The 22,619-nt window shown below is 42.3% G+C and overlaps 1 protein-coding gene across 8 annotated transcripts in view; it reads left to right on the forward strand.

The window, feature by feature from the left end:
• The window catches only part of FMNL2 (formin like 2), a 300,140-nt gene that overhangs the window by 230,596 nt on the left and 46,925 nt on the right, over positions 1-22,619 (forward strand). For all 8 annotated transcript variants that reach the window (XM_075317219.1, XM_075317215.1, XM_075317213.1 and 5 more), the window contains exons 7-10: positions 8,896-9,004; positions 10,632-10,708; positions 12,103-12,196; positions 16,998-17,072. In XM_075317219.1, coding sequence (XP_075173334.1) covers positions 8,896-9,004; positions 10,632-10,708; positions 12,103-12,196; positions 16,998-17,072 — 355 coding nt within the window. The remainder of the gene's footprint in view (positions 1-8,895; positions 9,005-10,631; positions 10,709-12,102; positions 12,197-16,997; positions 17,073-22,619) is intronic.

Consider the following 22,619-nt stretch of genomic DNA (forward strand, 5'->3'; position numbering starts at 1 on the left):
GGATCCCGGGAGCGATAACAGGGAGCAGCCGAGATGTTTCTCTCCCCTCCATGGGTAGGGGGTTTTGGTGGTCCCGGGGCCCGGTGATGGTGACTGAAAGGTGGATGGCAGGGTTTGGCGAGGTGCAGGGTCGCGGGGGGGGGGCAGCGCAGTGCTAGACGGCACGGTGGTACTCACTCAGCCAATAACGTAGACGGAGTCTCTGGTAAAACAAACGGCTGGATGGACGGGTCCCGCAGCCGGCTGCGGTGGTCACTCCCGGTAGGTTGGCAGTGACTGTCTCTCCCTGCACCTGTAGTGTGTTTTTGGCCCTGATGGCTTCCCACCGGTAACCCGCTCTCCAGCATGGATAGATGCCGTGGGAGCCCCTTTTGCCCGCAGGCTCTGGCCCTGGGAACTCTAGCTGTGGCGGTAGCTGTATTTCCCTTCACGGTTGAGCGGTTGCCTTCAGTCGGGTCTTTGCTGCTGGGAAACCCCGGAGGTTCCCGTTGCTGACGGATTTGACCGGTTTAACGGCGACTTCAAGCCTGGTCGGGGTCCGTAGGCCCTGCCGAATGGTGCTGGCTTCTCTTCGCTCCCCGGTTCGGTACCGGCGGGCCACCGCCCGTCCCCGGTCCTTACGGTTATGCGCCAATCGACCTCTCCTGCAGACGGTCACCACCGTCTGCCAACCTTGCTCTTGGGGGCCCGGGCCACGTACCCGGACACGATCAGTCTGCTCTTGCTCCTCAACTATCACTTCACTCAACTCCAACTTCTTTCTCGACCTCCTTTTCCCGCCTCCAGGACTGTGAACTCCTCAGTGGGTGGGGCCAACCACCTGGCTCCACCCCACCTGGTGTGGACATCAGCCCCTGGAGGGAGGCAACAAGGATTTGCGTGTGTGACTGATGTGCCTATCTCGGGGTGTGGGGTGTGTTGTTGCAGAACCTGTGACGACCTGGCTTGTCCAGGGCGCCACACCAAGACTCCAGGTAACAAGAAATCTGGAATTTCTTGGAGATAAAAATCTGTTCATATCACAAGTTGTCATTAACAGATCCAGTATTAAAGAAAAATAGAGCAAAAATGGATGCGCACTTTGATTTCCGTTTGTATTAACTTTGCAACGGATCCATTTTTACTTGCGGTGTCTCTGGACATCTCTAGCGTTCTGATCCTCGTTAATTAAAACACTGATCCATTTATGAATGACATAACAGATGACCATCGTTTATGACCCTTCTCCCTTAGATTTCATTGTTAAAAAAAATGGATCCAATTTCTATTCATTTTTTGGAGCTGGACAAAAAAGTTGCACAAACTCTGTATTTTTGATCAAGCTAAAACACATATAGCAGTCAAATATAAAACTTTTTGAAATATTTCCATCCTCATTCAAATGAATGGATTTTATACTGAATCATAATATTTGGTTTTCTTCATGCAAAAGCAGATACAAAAAATGGAATAAACTACTGTACATGTAAACATTGTCTTAGCTGCAATTTTGTTAGGATCTGGGTGATTTGCATACTTTTCTCCTACCCAAAAAGTTGGTAGGTATAGTTATTTTGGACATTGTAAAGTGGGATATCTTCATGTTAAGACTATGTTCATACATTTGTTGTAGCTTCTATTTATAGTAGAAACTATGAAAACTTGCCTGACCACCCAAGGTGACTTATACTTAGTGATGAGCGGGCACTACCATGCTCGGGTGCTCTGCACTTGTAACTAGTGATGAGCGAGCACTACCATGCTCGGGTGCTCTATACTTGTAACTAGAGATGAGTGAGCACTACCATGCTCGGGTGCTCAGTACTCGTAACTAGTGATGAGCGGGCACTACCATGCTCAGGTGCTCAGTACTCGTAACTAGTGATGAGCGAACACTACCATGCTCGGGTGCTCAGTACTGGTAACTAGTGATGAGTGGGCACTACCATGCTCGGGTGCTCGGTACTGGTAACTAGTGATGAGCGGGCACTACCATGCTCGGGTGCTCAGTACTCGTAACTAGTGATGAGTGAGCACTACCATGCTCGGGTGCTCAGTACTCGTAACTAGTGATGAGCGAGCACTACCATGCTCGGGTGCTCTGTACTCGTAACTAGTGATGAGCGGGCACTACCATGCTCGGGTGCTCAGTACTTGTAACTAGTGATGAGTGGGCACTACCATGCTCGGGTGCTCTGTACTAGTAACTAGAAATGAGCGGGCACTACCATGCTCGGGTGCTCAGTACTCGTAACTAGTGATGAGCGGGCACTACCATGCTCGGGTGCTCTGTACTCGTAACTAGTGATGAGTGGGCACTACCATGCTCGGGTGCTCAGTACTCGTAACTAGTGCTGAGCGAGCACTACCATGCTCGGGTGCTCTGTACTCGTAACTAGTGATGAGCGAGCACTACCATGCTCAGGTGCTCAGTACTGGTAACTAGTGATGAGCGGGCACTACCATGCTCGGGTGCTCAGTACTTGTAACTAGTGATGAGCGGGCACTACCATGCTCGGGTGCTCAGTACTTGTAACTAGTGATGAGCGGGCACTACCATGCTCGGGTGCTCAGTACTTGTAACTAGTGATGAGTGGGCACTACCATGCTCGGGTGCTCAGTACTTGTAACTAGTGATGAGTGGGCACTACCATGCTCGGGTGCTCTGTACTAGTAACTAGAAATGAGCGGGCACTACCATGCTCAGGGGCTCTGTACTAGTAACTAGAAATGAGCGGGCACTACCATGCTCAGGGGCTCTGTACTAGTAACTAGAAATGAGCGGGCTTGTTATACTAGTTATATCCCATCACTGCCCCATCAGTTATGAGTTGATGCTTGTCGATATGCCCCATCGGCCTTTCTCTTCTTGGATACCTGGCAATATGAATGATAATAAGTGATGATCCAAACACATTGGGCTCCAGAAATGACCATCTATTTGAGGAGGAGAGGGTCAATTACATTAAGGAAGTCTGAAGTTCCTCCAAAATAAACAGAAAAATAATAGAAATATATAAAGCAGAAGTAATTTTTGCAGTATTGTGGAAACTTCTCCAACCACATGTCCATACTCGTGTGTGTGTGTGTGTGTGTATATATATATATATATATATATATATATATATATATATATATATATATATAGCAGCCGCCCGTCTGCTGTCATCTACTGAGCTACCAACAAAACAAGAACTAATTAGTCTCAGTTCCTCCGAGTTGAGTTTTGCGCAGGAGATGTTGAGGTCGTCTGGGCTACCGCTACCAAAAAGTGGCTTTTTATGTATTTGCTATGATGTCCCGGTGGACGCTGCGGCTGTCACGTTACATCCCTGGATCTGTTCATAATCAAGCCCTGTGTTTTCTCTAATGAGCAGTTACAGGAGGACACAGGAATACATTGCCGGTAAGGTTGGGATGAAGTCATATGGCCACGAGCAATTTTTTCTGCTGTAAGTGACGGGATATTCTACGCAGCAGTCGATGGGCTGAAAAATCCCAATTTAACCCTTCATTTTTGCAGGTGGTTATTAACGTGCCTGAGCGTCTCAGACGATCAGTGATTAGTACGTTGCATACATAGTAACACGCCTTTAAAATAGTAATTTATTCTCATTTTATTATGCAATATAAAATAATGTAATGAATATATATAAAAAAATATGATTTTAAAATGATTTAGTTTATTATTACATGACATAGAATCCAAGAAGAAATCCTAATCTCCACTGGATAGATCCAGCCAAAAGTATGTACATAAATGAGCTTTAAAGGGGTTGTCCACTACTACTAGGACCACCCCTTCTGATTCCACATGTTTCTCCCTAGTGAAATAATGAGGCCTACTCTCCCCTCCCGTACTGGCATGGTTGCAACAGTGCCAGGGCTCACGTGGGATTGTGACTAGTGATGGGCGGACCAGAACTGTAAAAGACCCACCCCATCGCTAATCTAGGGCTTAATGGCCGCTGTAAGTTGGACAATCGGGAAGAGCCTGGAAAAGTTCCGGGACTGTCTAATGGATGCGGCAATCTTGGGTGACTGCAGGCTGCTATTTTTTGGCCGGTAGGGCTCAATAAGCATGGGAATCCCCAGCCTGAGAATACCAGCCCTCAGCTGTTGGCCTTATCATGGCTTGGTATCAATATTTTGGGGGACTGCAGACATGTTTTTTAAAATTATTTATTTAAATAATTAATAAAAAAAAAATAAAAGCTGCTTGCGGTTCCTCTTATTTTGATACAGAGGCAAGATAAGCGCACAGCTGGGGGTATCATAATATGGGAGGACCCTATGCCAATTTATTCATTTTTACTGTACAATACACCCACAGACTGGGTTTGTGACTGGAAGCAGTCAGCTAACACGCTGCCACTCATGGTGGGGCATGTCTGACTGCAACCAATCACAGACGCTGGTGGGCGGGGAAACCAGTGCATATGCATGAAGATAAATGAGCAGCCCTGGAAGTGAATGAGCAGTCAAGAAGCAGAATACAGCCATAGAATCACAAGGGGTTGTCTTTGTAGTGGACAACCCCTTTAAAGAGAATGTGTCAGGACAAAATGACTGTTCAAACCAAGCACATAAAGTTGGGGCATCTTTAATGTACACAAACAATTCAGTGCACCGTTCCTCTTAGCTATTTGCATCAATCTCCGTCCTACAAAAGAACTGCCAATCAAGGTTGGTGGATGAAGATAGATGGAAAACAAGAAGGTGCACTGAACTGTTTGGCCTCGCCAATAGTGCCTGGGCTTGGTTTGAACAGTCATTTTATGCTGAATGACTTCCTTGAAAAGAGTGAGTTATATATACTAAATTCCGCTGGTTCCAAGGTTTTGTATTTGGAAGCCAATGACATTATTTCCCATTTTAAATAGGTACAACTTATTAAATATAAATAATACCAATGATGGAATTCATTTTGGCACGTTTAGCCTATATGTGGACGTCGTTCCTTTTTACAAAAGTCAACGAAAAATGGAGGGGAGCCAGCACTGCTTATGAGTGGCATGCAACAATGAAAAAGTAAAAAGTGTAATATTCACAAATTCATTCCTACTGTAACAGTTCAATGAGATTTTTGGCAAATAATTGATCAATGATTTGAGCCCTCCTGCCCCGTCACGGCAAATCTCTATAAGGGGGGTCCCTACACTACAGTTATAATATACATACGTACCATAAGGTCTCGTGTAATGCGCAGGACCGTATGAGAACATCACCTACCTGAGAAGTGTCAGAACCGCTCCCATGCTGCAACGGCTGACAACTGCGAGTAGAAGGGCAGTCCAGGTGCCGGTGCGTGCGGCAGAACCACACACACCAGCACAATGTCAGAACTAGCCCCCACAGTGTCAGACCAGCAGGCATGGATGAAGGGCGGAACAGCCCCAGGCAGGTGGTGCTTAAGTAATAATGAATATGGAACAGGAGGCGGTGGCTGTATGTGAACAGGCACCAACATAAATTTTGATGGCAACAGAAGGAATTTGCAAACCACACTGGGCGTGCACGGCATGGTGGCGGTCAACCACCTGACCAGTAAACGAAAAATGGAGGGGAGCCAGCACTGCTTATGAGTGGCATGCAACAATGAAAAAGTAAAAAGTGTAATATTCACAAATTCATTCCTACTGTAACAGTTCAATGAGATTTTTGGCAAATAATTGATCAATGATTTGAGCCCCCCTGCCTCGTCACGGCAAATCTCTATCCTGGACTGCCCTTCTACTCGCAGTTGTCAGCCCTTGCAGCATGGGAGCGGTTCTGACACTTCTCAGGTAGGTGATGTTCTCATACGGTCCTGCGCATTACACGAGACCTTATGGTACGTATGTATATTATAACTGTAGTGTAGGGACCCCCCTTATAGAGATTTGCCGTGACGGGGCAGGGGGGCTCAAATCATTGATCAATTATTTGCCAAAAATCTCATTGAACTGTTACAGTAGGAATGAATTTGTGAATATTACACTTTTTACTTTTTCATTGTTGCATGCCACTCATAAGCAGTGCTGGCTCCCCTCCATTTTTTTTTTACAAAAGTCGTCGCTTTTTCCTCTTAAAGGCAAATGATCCTCCAGCCTGGAAGTGCTCAGAGAGAAATGTCAGCGTGAATTAGGCATCAAATGTCTCCAGTAATTGCAGGGCTTATATAGCATTATGACACTTAAGTTATACCGGTGCCCGGACAGACAGAGACCGCAGGCCGCCTGCAGACCTTTATCATTACCGCCATGACAGCTGTCCTCCAGACTGTGACACCTGCGGTAGCCATATACTGTGTGTCCTCATTCAATCATTGCTTTTTACCAATGCTTATCAAAATCTACCACCCGCATTGCCAGATATCCAGGTAGATGAAGATGGAGAAGAGCCGGTGCGAAGTATTGAAGGATGAGGTGGAAGGGGGAAAATTAACTTATATGTGTAGCACCCACGGGGCAACGGGTGAACTTTACTCGTCGCCGGGCTGGTGATATTGGGTCTGGGATGTCACGGGTGGCCCTGCCCGGCTTTGTGGCCCCGAGGCGTACAATAAAAGGGATTAAGGATCATAGAATGGTAGTCGGTCTCGTGACGCCACCTGTGGTGTGCGGCCAGGGATTAGTCGCCGCTGCGGGTGATGTCCTCCAGGGCTGGCGGTGTCGCAGCAAAGATGATTCTGCTCCCCACAGGTGGATCGGACCCCAGGGAGGGTGATAGGTTGGTAGTCTATGGTGTTGTACACTGGGGAGCGGGGCTGAGGACGCCGACAGTAACTGGACAACACAGGCCGGTAGTTTCCTTTACCTTTTACTGGTCAGTTGTTATGGTCCCAGGTTACAGTGGTCCAGTCAGGCGGGAAGCAGTGAGGATCCCTTCTTTGCCAGGTACGTTGGAGGCCTTCCTTAGTGCGCTCTGAATGTGGGCCGCTGTGGCCCAAAGCAGCACGGCGTCTCTCTTCCTAGATGTGATTTGCCTTGTCCTTTGTGGCGGGCAGCGCGAGCCGGATGTAGGGCCCGCCGGTAACTCTGTGTCCCCGGCCTTTATTATGCTACTGCGCCTTGGGAGTCTCTGTTGGGCCAGGAGGTGTGGAATCTCTTGTCCTCCGGGTTTACTGCTGGGCCGTTAGCACCCGACAGTCAAGGACCCCGGTGTCCTGATTCAGCGCTCGGTCCTGGAAAGCTTGAGAAAGCTCTCTAACAGCGACCATTCTTTCACTACTACTAGAGTTCTGAGGTTCCTGTTCCTCTCTCTCTAACCCCTCCCCAGCCCAGAATGCACAGGGAAGCTCACCCCTAACAGGACTTGTGCTCCCCCTTTTGGCCTGGATTAGGAAGAGCTGGGTGTGATTGTACCTGGCACAGAGATCTTCCCGCTGCTTCCAGGCATAGCATTGTCCTCCGTTAAGGAGAACAACGCCACTGTGGCTCCCATGATCACTGGGGTGCCACATTTGCATGCATTGAAAATGATTGTCCTCTCATTGGACTCATAATCGTATAACACAAATGTCACACATTATTACAAAGTAAGACCTGATGAGACTGGTGTGCTTACTTTGAAAATTCATCATTTCAGAACGACTGTTTTTTAGTCCTTTTTCAGAGTTTAAACGTAATCTTTGCCTAGCTGATTACCAGCTCCTCAGTGCCCCTCCTCCCTGCGGCTGCTGATATCTAACACTGCTAGGTATAAGCTGCAGCTGGGAAACAGGCTGGGCGGGTGGAGACTGAATACATTTGGACTTATAACTGCTCTCACCTTGTAGATGGACTCATAAAATGTTCATTTTATTATCAAGATGATCCATCCTGACATGGACTTTCAAAGTAAGTACACCAGCCTCATCAGTTGTTAGAGATCTAATTGTGAAATCTCGTAACAGATCTAATTTTAAGTCCTTTGTGGTGTCAGGCCCTGTTAGGATCCAGCAGGGCGTCATTTCTTCTATTAAGAAAAGGTTACAATGTATGTGTGAACACAGCCTTAATAAATTGTCCGCCCATAGGCTCAGTTACTTGCAAAAATAAAAACTAATCCTTATTTACCCTTCTCATGTCCAGCGCCATTTCTGTGCCACTGACTTTTCTTGGTTGGCTGCAGCAGGGAGGTCTTGTTTTCAGCGCTGCAGCCAGTCACTGAGCTCAGCAACTTTGCTGATGTAAATGGTGCGAGCCACTGAGCTCAGTGATTGGCTGCAGCGTTGTCGACGTGGTCAACAAAAACTAGTACAGCAGCGGAGACACAACGCTGGACCCAGGAAGGGTAAGCAATGCTTAGGTTGATTTTTCACATGTGCTTATGGGAAAAAGTTTTTAAAAGGGAGCAATGCCTTTAATAAGCAACTACGACATTGATGCCCCAGTGGACTCTGTCCCCAGGAAGTAGAAAATGTTGGATATGTTATTCTTTATCCTTGTGTTTTTTTTCCCAAGAAAAATGTTGACTTTAATCTATAGATCTTGGAATAATAATAATTTCCACAATTGGATGTGTTTAAAATTAATGTTCCTGTGCTGAGATAATCTTATATATCTGTCCCTGCTGTGTACTGTGTAATGGCCGTGTCTGACCGTACAGGGACATGGTCTGATCATACCACATCTCCGGGGCAGAGGAGGAAGTAAAAAGTATATAGACATTACAGCATGGGATTGCAAATTACTCTTATTGTGAGGTAAAACATTTTCCTGCCTGTTTTTGAAGAAAAAAAACAAAACGTTTTACCTCAAAGAAAGAATAATTTGCAATCCCGTGCTGTAATGTCTATGTACTTTATTACTTCCTCCCCTGCCCTGGAGATGTTTGTGTTCAGGGACATGACAGGTTCCCTTAAAGATGTAATATTAGCAGATGATATGCTACAATAAGACACTAGACACATATACAGCATGCATTAACTCTATTAATCCTTCTCTGTTGCAGGTATAACACTTTGCCCAGTAGACGGACGTTAAAAAATTCCAGATTAGTTTGTAAAAAGGACGACGTCCATGTCTGTGTCATGTGTTTGCGGGCGATCATGAATTACCAGGTAATGTCACTTATCGCTCCAAATATTATTATACATTTTGTTGCCTCATGAAGGAATTACAAATGTTTGCTCGAGCTCCATATCCACTGCGTAGGCAGAAAATAACATTCTGTTTGCCTGCATTCACAACTAGGGGGAGCTCTGGTACTCGCTGAATACAGTGTACACATTAACCTCAATAAAGCAGTATGCACCGCCCCAATTAACTGATTTATATTATTGCATGTCTACTAACACAAACATCTGACCGGCATCTCCATATAGAACAAAGCAAGTGTGAACAGGTGCAAGCTGCTATGACTGCACAAAATACAACAAAAGAATACAGCAGAATATACAGAATATATAAAGCTGCGTGTGAATGGAGTGTAAATGTATGTATGTGTGTGTCCGCCAAAGGAATCCGCACCGTCGCATTTACAATCACGAAATTTTGCAGACACCTCATTTGATTCAGGGTTCATGATAGACTATGTTTTGAGGGGAAAATGTAACCCCACATTTTACAGTTATTAGCCAAAAAAACTACCTCCATTAAAGTCAATAGAGCTGGGAACGGATCTATTATTGTAGCCTCCTATTATGGGTAGTGAAAGAAACACACAGACAAAAAGAGACACACAGAAAGAGGCACACCCACTCAGAATGAGACACACACAGAAAGAGACACACACAGAAAGAGACACACACAGAAAGAGACACACACACACACACCACACACACACCACACACACACACACACACACACACACAGAGACACACATCCAGATACACACAGACAGAAAGAGGCACACCCACACAGAAAGAGACACACACAGAAAGAGACACACACAGAAAGAGACATACACCCAGATACACAAAGACAGAAAGAGGAACACCCACACAGAAAGAGACACACACACACACACACACAGAAAGAGACACACACAGAAAGAGAGATACACAGAGACACAGAAAGAAACATATACCAAAAAGACACACACACACACACACACACACACACAAAGACTGACGCAGAGACACACAGAAAGACCCAGGCACAGAAAGAGGCACACACACACACACACACACACAGACATATACCAAAAGACACACACACACAGACACACGCAGAGAAAAAGACACACACAGAATGAGACACACACACAGAAACTGTTGGGATGTTTGAGGTAATATATTTGGCTGTTTTGACAGTTACCCTGGATTTTTATCAGGTGGCCTATAGCAACCAATCACAGCTCTGCTTCTGTTTTGTTAGCAGTCAAAGAGCTGTGATTGGTTGCTATAGACAATGAAGGACATTGTTAGTATAAGAAGCTTATGTGTGAGGTAATATGATTTTGGTGAGTTTTTTATAGTTAAGAATAGTTAGTTACTTTCCCGGGTAATACAGCTAGAATTAAATAAAACTGCATTAATGCTATATGGAATATATTTATAAAAAGGAAGGTATTTAATTCATAAATTGGCCAATTCATGTGAGCCCATCAACCGCGGCAAGGTGATCTTTGTTTGATAAGATCCTAACTTAATTTCATGCCTCTCTTGGACTAAAAGTCTATAAATTTATGGGCAGGTAGGACACAGCACGTCTTATAACACAAATCTTTTTTCCCCCTTTCTGCAGTACGGTTTTAACATGGTCATGTCCCATCCGCATGCCGTCAATGAAATTGCACTAAGTTTGAACAATAAAAACCCAAGGTGAGCACTGATGACAGTAACACATAATGTCCATAAAACTATTTGGAGGTAATTCTGTAATATGAGGCTGTAGCAACATTACAGCACAAACTCAGCTCTGCTGCATCTGTATAGCAGGGACGATGCATATTCTGGGGTCTGCAGTCTACATTCAAGGCCACTTAGGTGGAATTATGAATTATGATATGCTTTTTTTGCAGCAAATATTTATATTCAGCATAATATAAATGCAACATTTTTTTCTTAGAGCACTACATATTACTGTACCTCTGTTATTCCTCCTGGAAAAGCACAAATAAATTGGTAAACTAGATATTCCCATTACTTTTGTCAATATATGTGTAGATATAACCAAATCTGCACGTAGCCTGTGTCTGTTTCCTCCTTTGCTTGTGAGTGGAGTTTATTAGCAGACTGTCTGCAGTCGTATTTATGCACTAGGTGGCGGCACCATTAAGTGATCACTGGGCTGCTAATATGGGAGGAGCACAAAGGGTTAAACGCAAGCTCATCCGAGGACAGAGCGATCATCAAGACTAACATGGCGTCTGGTGTCCCTTGTAGCATGAAGACCCCCGTCTGTCCCTGACCCGTCAAGGAGAACGGCTTCTGTTCATTTCTAGACATTTGGTTGTGAATTTTCCCATATGGTAGAATTAGGTCAGAGATGCTGTGTCTGCGAGTGACAAGTGACCGGAATTTATTTTATTATTATGATTAAAGCGGTTTTCCACTCTTTTTTTACAACTTTACCAAAGATAAGGGCGTAATATCTTGTGGTCCAGAAGACAACGTAGGGCAATGTTTTTTCCCGCCAATGTCGTTTTCAAAGAAAAATGGAAAATCCCATTAATTTCATTTAAAGAGTTAACTGTCAACTCCCCTCCTTCATCCATGAAATAATTCTCTTATGTCGCTCCTCTGTTATTCCTCCTGGAAATATATGAACAAATTAATTCCTGGGTATCACGCACTCTGGTGGAGTCCACAATGATAGCATAGCATGAAAGTGTATAGGGACATGTCACAAAGCAAATCATTTACTCCTATATTTCCAGGAGGAATAATGGAGGAGCAGCAAAATGCAAAGGAGAAGAGGCTCACAGGTTAATAAAATATGAACAAAACTGGCCACTTAGTGACAGTAAGGGCCGACAGAAGAAAAGAAATATGTCAATCACTCTGTACCTACATTCTCTCCTATTAGGATCAATAGGGTAGAAAATAACACAAAGGGGCATTAGGGGTCAATTTAAATTTCTGCCTGTCCAATCAGCTCGCAGGGCGGAGAATTCCCACTCATTGCGCTGATGTAAGGGAAGCGCGGGATAATTTATTGTATTATTTATATTGATTTTTTTTTTTTCTCCTTTTTTTTATTTTTTTTCCAACAGAACAAAAGCACTTGTTTTAGAGCTGCTCGCAGCCGTCTGCCTTGTCCGAGGAGGACATGAAATTATTTTATCAGCATTTGATAACTTCAAGGAGGTAAAAGTGTGATCCTGCATTTCCCGTATTCTGAGGGGAAGACTCATGTTCTTAAGGGTTATTCTGGTTTCTGCCTGAAATTTAAGTTTGGCGATTGAAGTAATTGCTAATGATATACGGAATTGAGAAAAATGGCCAAAATCTTAAGATATAATTATAATAAAAAAATAACTAAGATATAATTGTAAAAAAAAAAAAATAATTTAGAAAAAAAAATAATATATATACAGTATATGAAATAAAAAAGTAAAAAAAAAAATTACTAAGTAAAATAATATATAATTAGAATATAAAATATAAAAAATCATAAGATACAGTTGTAAAAAAGGTAATAAACTAATATATATATATATATATATATATATGTATGTATGTATGTATATATATATATATATGTGTGTGTATATATATATATATATATATATATATATATATAATGTTTGTGTGTATGTATATATGATTAGAATATATAATAAAAAAAATCAAGATATGGTTGTTAAAAAATAAGAAAAAAAGTAAATATATATATATGTGTATATATATAAATATAAAAAAGTAAAACGGTTTTATTAAGTAAAATAATATATAATTAGAATATATAAATAAAAAAAACCCAACAGATATAATTGTAAAAAAAAAAATCTAATTAAAAAATGTATATTGAATAAAATAATACATAATTAGAATATATGATTAGAAAAACATATATACTTATAAAATGTAAAAAAAGTTATGCTAAAATTAACACTACATCATTAAAACAAAGATACAGTAGAAAATAATAGCTTAAAATATAAAAAATAATATATTTATATATAAATAATAATAAAAGTAAAAATGTTTTATTAAATAAAATATATAATTGGAATATAGAATAAACAAAATTATATGATAAATTTATATATATATATATATTATTATTAATTTCTTTTATATACATATAAATATATATATATATTTATATGTATATAAAAGAAAATAATAATAAAAAATATATATATATATATTTATCATATGATTTTTTTTATTCTATATTCCAATTATATATTTTATTTAATATATATATATATGATATATATTATTATAATATATATATATTATTAGATTATTATATATTATATATTATATAATATATATATATATATATATATATATATAATATATATTTTATATATATAAAAAATAATACAGAATTAGAATATATGATTGAAAAAAACCCCCCATAATATATAATTATAACATTTAAAAAAACATGTTATGCTAAATATAACAACATATCATAAAAACAAATATATAATAGAAAATAATAGCATAAATTTCAAACAAATTAAGTAGTAAGATATAATCAGAAGAAAATATTATATGTAACTAAATAGTTAAATATCAAATAAATAAAAAATTAATTGAATGTAAAAATATGAAGGATTCTATATGATGTTCTGAGACCAGTAGGGTGGTAGAAAAGGGTCTTTCTAATGGTTCCTCCTATATTTTAATTAACGTACTAGTGTTATTTGCATGACTTAAGTGGTATCTCCGTGGTAACCACACAAAAATACCCTGGGGAATTTTTTGTTTTATGGTTAAGTGTTGTCGCACTGTCATGTGCTTTAAATATAGGAGCTCTCCTTGGATTTTTCCTTTGTTAGAAAATAGGAACTTGGTTTGTGTGTCAGCGTCTTTTTATAGATCTTTTTTTTTTTTTTAATAAATTATTGGCCTTGGAGACTTGTGACTGATTTATTTTATGCTACAACTTTTTCCCATAGATGGTAAAATATTATATGACTTTAAGATTAATTGCTTATTGTTATTACTATATTAATTGTTGTCATTATTATCATTATTATCATTATTTTTGTTTTGAGAATTATAGTTATGATTATTTAATTATTTTTTCTTATCATTATTATTACTATTTTCTGTAATGATTATTTAATATTAGTATTGTCTTTGTTGCAAGTTATTATTAGTCATAATAATAATAATAATAATAATAATAATGGGATTATCTGTAATTATAGAATTATTGGCCTATCTGTAGAAGATGATTTTACTATAAGATTGTCTGAGGGTCGCCTCTCGCTTACTTGAAGGGTCCACAGCGTTCCAGTCCAAATGAGTAGGAGTGAGGTGCATTACGAGGCATGACCAATACTAGAGTTATGGATCCTTGCCTGGCAGCCTATGCAGGGGACACTGCAGCCCCTTCAATTAGCTGATTGGTTGAAGTGCGCAGAGTCAGATTTCCACCAATCAAAAGCATAGATCATAATCAATGGTGTAACTAGAGTTTGATGTGCAGAGTTTTGACCTGGGCACCCCCCCCCCAACCGTACACCGACACTTGGGGTACGGGATAATGACGCTGACACTCTGGGTACGGGATAGTATGACTGACACTTGGCTTTTTCCCTCAGCACCAAAGTTTCACATGATCTGAAATCCCTCTTTCCTATGCTGGGTGCTGAGGGAAAGATGTATAGCAGAGCATGGGAAAGCTGGGTGCTGAGGGAAAGATGTATAGCAGAGCATGGGAAAGCTGGGTGCTGAGGGAAAGATGTATAGCAGAGCATGGGAAAGCTGGGTGCTGAGGGAAAGATGTATAGCAGAGCATGGGAAAGCTGGGTGCTGAGGGAATGATGTATAGCAGAGCATGGGAAAGCTGGGTGCTGAGGGAAAGATGTATAGCAGAGCATGGGAAAGCTGGGTGCTGAGGGAAAGATGTATAGCAGAACATGGGAAAGCTGGGTGCTGAGGGAAAGATGTATAGCAGAGCATGGGAAAGCTGTGTGCTGAGGGAAAGATGTATATCAGAGCATAGGAAAGCTGTGTGCTGAGGGAAAGATGTATAGCAGAGCATGGGAAAGCTGTGTGCTGAGGGAAAGATGTATAGCAGAGCATGGGAAAGCTGGGTGCTGGGGGAAAGATGTATAGCAGAGCATGGGAAAGCTGGGTGCTGAGGGAAAGATGTATAGCAGAGCATGGGAAAGCTGGGTGCTGAGGGAAAGATGTATAGCAGAGCATGGGAAAGCTGTGTGCTGAGGGAAAGATGTATAGCAGAGCATGGGAAAGCTGGGTGCTGAGGGAAAGATGTATAGCAGAGCATGGGAAAGCTGGGTGCTGAGGGAAAGATGTATAGGAGAGCATGGGAAAGCTGGGTGCTGAGGGAAAGATGTATAGCAGAGCATGGGAAAGCTGGGTGCTGAGGGAAAGATGTATAGCAGAGCATGGGAAAGCTGGGTGCTGAGGGAAAGATGTATAGCAGAGCATGGGAAAGCTGGGTGCTGAGGGAAAGATGTATAGCAGAACATGGGAAAGCTGTGTGCTGAGGGAAAGATGTATAGCAGAGCATGGGAAAGCTGGGTGCTGAGGGAAAGATGTATAGGAGAGCATGGGAAAGCTGTGTGCTGAGGGAAAGATGTATAGCAGAGCATGGGAAAGCTGGGTGCTGAGGGAAAAATGTATAGCAGAGCATGGGAAAGCTGGGTGCTGAGGGAAAGATGTATAGCAGAGCATGGGAAAGCTGGGTGCTGAGGGAAAGATGTATAGCAGAGCATGGGAAAGCTGGATGCTGAGGGAAAGATGTATAGCAGAGCATGGGAAAGCTGGGTGCTGAGGGAAAGATGTATAGGAGAGCATGGGAAAGCTGGGTGCTGAGGGAAAGATGTATAGGAGAGCATGGGAAAGCTGGGTGCTGAGGGAAAGATGTATAGCAGAGCATGGGAAAGCTGGGTGCTGAGGGAAAGATGTATAGCAGAGCATGGGAAAGCTGGGTGCTGAGGGAAAGATGTATAGCAGAGCATGGGAAAGCTGGGTGCTCTTTCCCTCAGCAAAAAACTTTCCCATGCCATGCTTGTATCTTTGTCCCCCCATTGTATATAGCTCCCCAAATACTATAATTGCCCCCACTTAGCCTTCCATGTAGTAATCGGTCCCACATAACCCTTCATATATTAGAATGCACCCCCATAGACCTCCATGTCTTACAATGCACCTCCTATAGTCCCCCATGTATTATAATTCACCCCATAGTGACGGCAGAGACGTTGAGCGCAGGCACAGGGGGAGAATGAGGAAGGATGAAGCAAGCGCTCCGCTCCATCCTTCATCCTTGCTGTGTGCGATGACGGGCGAGGGGGGCCCAGTGCTGCCGCTGACACCGGACCCCCCTGACTTTCGGGCCCCATTGCGGCCGCGTGGCCTTCCACTGAACAGCGCAGCTCCTCTCTCACAGAGAGGAGCTGGCTGCCTCTCTGCAGGGTGGGTGCCGAGCCACTAACCCTGCCTAACTCTGTGACCGTGGACTGCGGTTGTTACGCCCCTGGTCATCATTTTGAAACTGATTCAGTCATCAACTTTACAATTCCCCCATTAATGTAGATGTGTGGGCCTTGTAAATATAAGCTAATGGACACCTGTGTGGCTTCAATGTGCTGCTCCAGTGCTGAGAAATCCTGTTCTGAAAGTATATGCTAATGAGGCTGGAGGTGCATTTGGGCGGAGTAATGCATCAGTGTATCTATCTACTCATTACTCCTTGCCTTGATTGACAGCTCTGCCTTCTTCTGGCCAAACACCTAACGCAGGAGAAGGCGGAGCTTTCAGTAAATAAGAGGAGGGTGTAAAGAAGTCTCCGCCTCCAAGGCACTTATAGCCTCATTAGCATATACATTCAGAATGGGATTTGACAGTGATGAAGCAATACTTTGGGGCCATACATGTTGACGCAGTGTTTCCCTTACCAGTCATATATCGACAATTCTTTCTGCGGTAATTGCTTTTCTCTTTACCCTTCAAGGTGTGTGGTGAGAAACAACGTTTCGAGAAGCTCATGGAACATTTCAGGAATGAAGACAACAACATAGATTTCATGGTAATGTTCCATTTATTTTTGTAATCTGATTTCAGTAAAAGTGTTCCAACGTTTGGATTTTACAGGATTTTGTTTTTTAAACATATTCAACTTTGATGTGGTCATAAATCAACCGATAGGAGCTCAGAAAAAGACAGATCAAAGCGTTACAAACTCCCTGTGAGACTGTCAAAAGAAACTCCCTGACTGATTCTCAGTTAACTCAGTCTGCAGCCAGTAATACACAGCTCAACACAGAAGAAAAACAGTGCAACATTTTTAATAAAACCCAATTGTAAAAAATATTATTATTAATATTATTAAAAATGTCTCCAAAGTAATAATAATAAATCTTTATTTCTATAGCGCCAACATATTCCGCAGCGCTTTACAATTGAGGATGTTCAGAGGTGGACAACCCCAATGTTTAGAAATGGACTCTAAAATGAAAAGCTACCAGAGTCCACTGCCGCTCTGTACCTGTGGGACTGCAGCTATCGCTTTGGTGCCACAGCCTATTTATTGTGCAGGCACATGGCACGGTCCCCGGTGCTTCACATCCGCCCCGGTAAATAAGGCCGAGAGGGCCAGAGTTGTGCCCACAACCTGCACGGTGACAACTTCACAAATTTAATTTTTTTTTAATTATCCCAAATAATTTACCTTACAAATAACGTTAACTTTTATTAATAGGCCTTAATAGAAAAAAATGTCTACAGATTTGTATAGCAGGTCTTATGTAGATAATGTGTCTCCATGGTAACAGACAACAAACAAGTGCTAAGTAGTCTGATCATATAGTCATGGTTCCTTCTCTGTGCCCTGTACTTCTGGCTAACCTAACGAATGCATGTTACAAAGCAACGGACAGAAATGAAGTATGAGACTACAAAATTGTAGAAAGACAACAGAGAATTTGTTGGCTGTCTTGTTGTCACGCCGGGGTGAGGGAATGCCCGGCGTGCTGCGCAACTCTGAGGGAATACCAGGGAAGATGTAAAGGAAGGCCATGGCGGTAGAGAGAGGGGTCACCACCTCACACTCACATATGGCTGATCCCTGAGCTCCCTAATGTACTTAGACGGATCCTTCCCTATGTGTGTTGTCACGTCACTAGGCTCTCACTGACCCTGAACTTACCCTGACTAGGATATTGGCCAGCAGGACACTATTCCCACTACTACACAACACAAGGAAGGAAAGACAAACAAACAGGTGCGAAAAAATCCAACAAAAAGGACCCCTTGGTTTCTTCAGCAGGAACCTTCACAGCTGCAACAGAAACGACACCACAGCTATTCTGAGATGAGCTCCTTCAACGTGGTCAGTATGGAGAATCAATCACCGGCATGGAGTAAAGTCAGTATTGGGTATATATAGCGGAAGGGCGTGATGACAAAATGCTGCAGCAGTGATTAAGGCTAAGCGTAATCTCAGTTTGCAGGAAAAAAGTCCTTATCATTTCAGCATCAAAAGAAAGTAAATCCACCCCAATCCAAGATGTAACCTGTGGATGTGACACACTCGTGACACTGGTTACTCGTGAGACACGTAGTTTATATAGAAGCTGAAGTAAAAAAACAAACAAACAAGAGAAAAACGTTAAAGGGGTTATTCAGGTTTGTGATGAAAGTCTGCAGACATTTTATGTGTGTAGATTCTCTAGCGTCGGCAGCGAGACTGAGCGGCCATGTGAACTCAATATGTAATTTGTATACATCCGGCCACATTCCAACTAGACGTGCCCGCCTCTCTTAATCAACCTGTATTGTATGAGACCTCGTACGTCTAGTCTGAATGTGACTGGGAGTATTTTTTTTACATATTTGCGGTCACGTGGCCCCTCGATCTTGCCTACTAGAGAATCCTCACATCGCATAATTTGAGGATGCACAAGCCTGCAGACTCTTGTGATATAACCTGGACAACCCCTTTAATTTAAAAGGTTTGTCCGGTTGCAATTTATTTCTGACCTTTCCATAGTATAGGTCAACAATATGAAGCTGGTGAGGGTCCGACACCCGGCTCCTGTATAGATATGCTGTTATTTGATCTGGTGGCGCCGGAACGTAACAACTTTGAACAGAGCTACTCTACCTATCGCACCTGGTGAGCCGGTGTAAGACTGGAGAGGTGGCCCGCCATGTGTATGGGCCTCTTTATTCACTTCTACGGGAGTCACAACAATGGCATGCTAGCTAGCTTCCAAGTAAATGGAGAGCTCCACACACATGATGGCCACTTTTCAGTCACTCTCCGTCTTGATGCGGGGGTCAGCAGCACCTTCACCGGGCTGGATGGGGTCAAGAGAGACTGAAGGGGAGGTAAAGGCGGCTCTGACCTCTGGAACTCGCACCTATCATGTTCCTATACATGGGTACCTAAGACATAAATTAGACTGACAGTTGCACTTTAAGGAGGATGGATCACTCGCCAACAATATGTAAATGCCGCTGTTCTCCTGAATCCGGCGTTGTTTTTCCTTTGTATAGGTATAGGAATACCTCTCTGTTCCTGAGATATGGCCCATTCTTCCATGCGTATACAGTAACTATAACCTTGTTAGCCAACTGGGCAAGGTCCACAGAGAAGCACTAATGACCACACCCACTTGGCAACAATATTAGATTTATGTACATGGAAATAAAGGGCCATATCTCCAGAACACAGAGGCGAAGAAACGAAAGAAATACAACGCCGGATTCAGGAGAACAGCGGCATTTACACCAAGTAAAAAAAAAAATACATATGTACCGCAAGTGACAACTCCTCTTAAAGGGGTTGTCTAGTATTAAAAAGGCCCCCCCCCCCCCTTAGTAACAAGGTCACTCTTGTCTGCGGGACTGTCTCGTATTACAATATTGCAGATAAGCTGTAATACCAGTCTTGGTCTGTACACGGGAGTGGCGCTGTTTCGGTTAAAAAAGAGCAGACTTTTTTTCCGTTACTGGAAAATCCCTTTAAAAATGTCAGCTCACTCCTGTGATATTGTTAGCTTTAGAATTTTGCTTCAGGCCTCAAACACCTGGTTGATGAAAAACAATAGATTAGAAATTAATGATACGTCTGCGAGGAATAGTCGTTAACGTCAGAAGAAGCCGTTACCTCGAGATGAACTTTACTGGGTCTGGATCTCATGAAGGAAGAAGCAAATAATGAAAAAAAAAATGTTAAGGTCATCGGCACCATCAAGAACGTTCTGCCACATTATTTAGGAGGATGTGTATATGGCCAATACTGTCCTCGTATGACCTATGATAACGGACATGACATCTGTTTAACCCTTTATGGCCCATAAATGCACTTTATAAGGACATTTCCAAGTCTTATTTTATTTTTAGGATTATATATGAGTAGAAAATACATCAACATTTTGCAGGAAAATTTAGATTTCTTCCAGTTCCCTTCAAATCTATCAGAAGATACAACCTGTAATCACTTCATGGTCTGCAGCACTACTTAAAGGGATTATCCTATAATTAATGTTTATGTCATGCTAATGCAATCCCTCCTGATCCTAATCTCGTATTGTGGACATATTTACTTGTAGGAAACTCCAGACAGAGCTGAAAATCTCCCATTCACACGTAACAAGGATGAAGTTCTGTCTGACTGCCATCACCACTAGGGGGAGCTAGCGGCATACAAATTAATATTGAGTTCAATGTATAGAGCTGTGAACAGTGAGGTCAAAGGTAGACATATGAGGTCAAATGTAGATATAGTTACAGTGAGAGCAAAGGTAGATAGAGTTAATGTGAGGTCAAATGTAGACATAGAAAATATGAGGTCACAGGTAGACAAAATTACAGTGAGGTCAAAGGTAGACATAGTTAATATGAGGTCCAAGGTAGACATAGAAAATGTGGGGTGAAAGGTAGACCTAGTTACAGGGAGGTCAATGGTAGACATAGTTAATGTTAGGTCTAAGGCTACTTTCACACATCCGGATTTTTGCTCTGCGGCACAATACGGCGTTCTGCAGAAAAACCGCAACCGGCTTTTGTAACGCCGGTTGTGGTTTTTTTTGCATAGACTTACATTAGTGCCGTATTGTGCCGCAGGGGCTTGCGTTCGGTCCGGTTTTTGCCGCATGCGGCAGATTTAGCCGATGCCGCTGCCGGATCGAACGTTCCCTGCAACGTTTTTTGCTCCGGCAAAAAACACCGCATCGCGCCGCATCGGCGCATTTTTCAATGCATACCTATGGAGGCCGGATGCGGCGCGATGCGGAAAAAAACGCATCCGCTCACTGCATGCGGTTTTTTCCACTGCGCATGCTCAGTAGCATGCCGCCACCGGAAAAAAACGGACGGGCCGCATGTAAAAACTTATGCAAAGGATGCGGTGTTTTCGCCGCATCCGTTGCATAGTTTTCACAGCCGGATTGAGCCGCAGTGCTCAAACCGGATGTGTGAAAGTAGCCTAAGGTAGATATAGTTACAGTGAGATCAAAGGTAGACATAGCTACAGTGAGGTCAAAGATAGACCTACTTAATGTGAGGTCAAAGGTAGAAAAAGTTACAGTGAGGTCAATGGTAGACATAGTTGATGTGAGGTCGAAGGTAGACATAGTTAATGTGAGATCAAAGGTAGACATAGTTAATGGAGGTCAAAAGTAGACATAGCTACAGTGACGTCAAAAGTAGACATAGTTACAGGGAAATCAAAGGTAGACATAGTTAATGTGAGGTCAAAGATAGACCTAGTTACAGTGAGGTCAATGGTAGACAGTTGATGTGAGGTCGAAGGTAGATATAGTTACAGTGAGGTCAAAGGTAGACCTAGTTACAGTGAGGTCAAAGGTAGACATAGCTAAAGTGAGGTCAAAGATAGACCTAGTTACAGTGAGGTCAAAGGTAGACATAGCTACAGTGAGATCAAAGATAGACCTAGTTACAGTGAGGTCAAAGGTAGACATAGTTAATATGAGATCAAAGGTAATGTGAGGTCGAAGGTAGACAGTAACAGTGAGGACAAACGTAGACATAGTTGCAGTCTGGTCTAGGTAGCCATAGTTACAGTAAGATCAAAGGTAAATGTGAGGTCAAAGGAAGACAGTAAATGTGAGGTCAAAGAGGTAGACATAGTTTTTTGGAAATTGGAGACCTAATAATGTGCCAGAATTTTGTCCAATTTGCTCCCCACAAAAATTGCTTCCTAGACTTCTATCTTATTTCTGTGTCTTATACACTTTTTGTGTCTTATCTGACAAGTGGGCGTCACTTAGCTGATAGGGAATATGGTTTAGCGAAAAAGAGCTAAATAGTTTGCGCCACAAAATGTGGCATAATGTTGGCGTACTTTTCTCACACAAAGTACGACAACTAATAGTATAAACTTAGGGGGGACTCGTCAAGCAATTTACACCAGGAAACCTCTTTTAAAAGTCACAATTTTGGGGGGAAACGTGTACACGTGCAAAAATGTAGCAACTTTTGGTGTATTTATGGCAAAGGCGCTCCATGATGTTTGATTTATTTATTTTTTTTTTAAAAAAGATATTACACATTTTTGAACCGATGCTGTTAACATTGCCAGGTTTCGCTGTCTGTCTTATTTAAATGG

This window comes from Anomaloglossus baeobatrachus, chromosome 7, assembly GCF_048569485.1.
Source record: "Anomaloglossus baeobatrachus isolate aAnoBae1 chromosome 7, aAnoBae1.hap1, whole genome shotgun sequence".
Lineage (NCBI taxonomy): Eukaryota > Metazoa > Chordata > Amphibia > Anura > Aromobatidae > Anomaloglossus > Anomaloglossus baeobatrachus.